The 3,713-nt window shown below is 45.3% G+C and overlaps 1 protein-coding gene across 1 annotated transcript; it reads right to left on the reverse strand.

The window, feature by feature from the left end:
- Positions 1-285: 285 nt before the first annotated feature.
- On the reverse strand, positions 286-1,868 carry LOC131482362 (DEP domain-containing protein 7). The gene has a single exon (XM_058675827.1). The coding sequence runs from the start codon at positions 1,819-1,821 to the stop codon at positions 286-288; it is 1,536 nt and encodes a 511-aa protein (XP_058531810.1). The 5' UTR covers positions 1,822-1,868.
- Positions 1,869-3,713: the final 1,845 nt, after the last annotated feature.

Below are 3,713 nucleotides of genomic sequence, written 5' to 3' on the forward strand. Positions count from 1 at the left end.
TTGGTGTGAGAGCCTATTCCATCAAGGAAACACTGCATGTTGCTGAACGACATTTTGAAGAAGAAGCAGCCGAGTGGATCTTGTGGGAGAACAACTCCATTTGGCTCACTAACTTCACACACCATCAGGCTTCCAAGCAGCTCTCAAGGAAACTCACTTTTCTTTTTTTTTTTTTATATAAAAAAAAGTTTATTAAGTACAGTTCCACATTTAGAAATTCCAAGTTTACAAATGTGATCAGTTCTTTAGGATACATAATTTATTCTATATACATACACTAGAAACTCATTCTCCAAAATACTCAACAAAGATGTCTGGGTGACACTTATAGAACTGACCTAGCAACTTTTTCTTCTCTTTGGCAGACAGTTTTGAGTCCTCATCAATAGTTTTTATTAAGTTCAAGAGCTCATCTTTGGTTGTCTTCTGTGTACTGTTGGAATAGTCACTTTGATTGATTCTCTGGCAATAAATATACCCTGCATCTTTATTTGGGTCTCTTCCCTTCTGTATGGCCAAAAGTTTAATACTGACAATTTTATGTAAAGTTCCAGGAATCTTGAAAACGTCTTTTTGATGATCCATTAAAAAGAGTACCAGGAGGTCAGTTTTGCCCTTGGATAAGTTTTTGTTGTCAACAATGGCTTTTGAGAATATCCTTTTCACAACCATTCGGTTGTCACTGTCTTTCTGTAATTTAAATTCAGAAGGATGTGCCGCAACAGCCATGAAATACAGCAGTCTTCTGAATTCTTCCCTATTTTGGGTATCCAAAAGCTTCAGGAAGAGCTGAGTAGCTTCTAATGCTATTTCAGTCTTCCCATTCACTAGGAGTTCTGCAATTCCATTGTGAACATCAGATAAGTGATTCAACAGAGGCTCCCTATTACTGTAGTATTTGCTAATGGCATCAAACAGAAGTCCTTTCACCACGTCTGTGCCATCTGGCTGCTCAGGGAAGCTTCTGCTTATGTCCACCACCAAATGGTCTGGAAAGTATTCTAAGCAGTCGATCGCTGCTGATAGCCATTCGTCTTCCTGTGAATCACCGTAAGCCTTGAGAATCGCCCGATCCAGGTAGTTACTGCTGCTGACTAGGTCAGGCTGCCTGCTACATGGAGGAACTTTAGGGACCATCTCCTGATGCCTGAGTAAGGAGTCGATAAGTGGCAGGTCTATAAGCTGTAGTAGTCGTGCAATTGTTTCTTCTTGCCATACTTCATTGATCACTTGTGGAGACAAGGTTGCAGAGAGATTTACATGAGGGGAGTTGGCAGGCTTCAAACTCAGATTTTCCCACAAATCCTCCAGACTTGCTGATTTGATATCAGATGACTTAAATAATGCATCTGTATTCCTGAAGGGGGAGGTTGACCTGTTTTCTTTGCCTGCCTGGCCGTCCTGGTTCGATATCGTTGTGAACCGATAGAGGCTGCAACTACTGTCTTCAAATGCAGGCTTTTTCTCTTTTCCAAAGACCCTGGTGGGAACCGCTTCAAAGACTTTGTAGTCCATAAGCGCCTGACACACTCTCACGACTTTGGCCCGAGGAATATCGACATCACCGAAGTACTTATTCTGCATCAGGTGAGCGTAAATGACATCCACGGCTTCTGAACCCACAAAGCAGTCATTGTGTCGTTTTAGGTGATGCCTGCGTTTTTTCACCTCCACCTGTGTTTGAAGAGTGTTTATAATGCTGCTCCACACGTATGTGGCTCCAAACGGCTTCTGGGCCACACTGAAACCGGGTGGCCTCTGCGCGGGGCTGTGGAGAGCAGAGAGGTTGAGCGCGGCCGCCTTCTCCCGAACCGAGGCCATGGCCCCGGCTGCCCCGACGGAGAAGCCTTCCAGCACCGAGCCCACAGGCCGACCGGAAACTCACTTTTCACACTCTATGCTTAATGCCCTTTGAGTGCCTAGGACTGAAAAGAATCTTGGAGATCATCGCACACAAACCAATGCTCCACATGCGGGTTTCACTTGACACCAACTCCACATTCACAGACAACTTCAGCGCCAAAGCCGTTTTCACATAGCCCTCAATGCAAAGGCTCTAGACGCAAATATTGGTGTGAGAGCTAATTCAATCAAGGAAACACTGCATGTTGGTGAAGGGCATATTGAAGAAGAAGCAGCCGAGTGGATCTTGTGGAGAACAACTCCATTTGGCTCACTAACTTCACACACCATCAGGCTTCCAAGCAGCTCTCAAGGAAACTCACTTGTCACACTCTATGCTTAATGCCGGTTGAGTGCCTAGGACTCAAAAGAAGCTTGGTGAGCATCCCACACAAACCAATGCCTCACATGCGGATTTCACATGCCACCAACTCCACATTCACAGACAACTTCAGCGCCAAAGCCGTTTTCAGATAGCCCTCAATGCAAAGGCTCTAGACGCAAATATTGGTGTGAGAGCTATTTCAATCAAGGAAACACTGCATGTTGGTGAAGGGCATATTGAAGAAGAAGCAGCCGAGTGGTTGTTGTGGGAGAACAACTCCATTTGGCTCACTGACTTCACACACCATCAGGCTTCCAAGCAGCTCTCAAGGAAACTCACTTTTCACACTCTATGCTTAATGCCGTTTGAGTGCCTAGGACTCAAAAGAAGCTTGGTGAGCATCCCACACAAACCAATGCTTCACATGCGGATTTCACATGCCACCAACTCCACATTCACAGACAACTTCAGCGCCAAAGCCGTTTTCAGATAGCCCTCAATGCAAAGGCTTTAGACGCAAATATTGGTGTGAGAGCTAATTCAATCAAGGAAACGCTGCATGTTGGTGAAGGGCATATTGAAGAAGAAGCAGCCGAGTGGATCTTGTGGGAGAACAACTCCATTTGGCTCACTAACTTCACACACCATCAGGCTTCCAAGCAGCTCTCAAGGAAACTCACTTTTCACACTCTATGCTTAATGCCCTTTGAGTGCCTAGGACTCAAAAGAAGCTTGGTGAGCATCCCACACAAACCAATGCTCCACATGCGGATTTCACATGCCACCAACTCCACATTCACAGACAACTTCAGCGCCAAAGCCGTTTTCAGATAGCCCTCAATGCAAAGGCTCTAGACGCAAATATTGGTGTGAGAGCTAATTCAATCAAGGAAACACTGCATGTTGCTGAACGACATATTGAAGAAGAAGCAGCCGAGTGGATCTTGTGGGAGAACAACTCCATTTGGCTCACTAACTTCACACACCATCAGGCTTCCAAGCAGCTCTCACGGAAACTCACTTTTCACACTCTATGCTTAATGCCCTTTGAGTGCATTATCTAGGAATGAACCTGGTAGAGCATCCCACACAAACCAAGGTTCCACATGCGGGTTTCACATGCCACCAACACCACATTCACAGAAAACTTCAGCGCCAAAGCCATTTTCAGATAGCCCTCAATGCAAAGGCTCTAGACGCAAATATTGGTGTGAGAGCTAATTCAATCAAGGAAACACTGCATGTTGCTGAATGGCATATTGAAGAAGAAGCAGCTGAGTGGTTGTTGTGGGAGAACAACTCCATTTGGCTCACTAACTTCACACACCATCAGGCTTCCAAGCAGCTCTCAAGGAAACTCACTTTTCACACTCTATGCTTAATGCCCGTTGAGTGCCTAGGACTGAAAAGAATCTTGGAGATCATCGCACACAAACCAATGCTCCACATGCGGGTTTCACATGCCACCAACTCCACATTCACAGAC

This window comes from Ochotona princeps, chromosome 17 (genome assembly GCF_030435755.1).
Source record: "Ochotona princeps isolate mOchPri1 chromosome 17, mOchPri1.hap1, whole genome shotgun sequence".
Classification (NCBI taxonomy): domain Eukaryota; kingdom Metazoa; phylum Chordata; class Mammalia; order Lagomorpha; family Ochotonidae; genus Ochotona; species Ochotona princeps.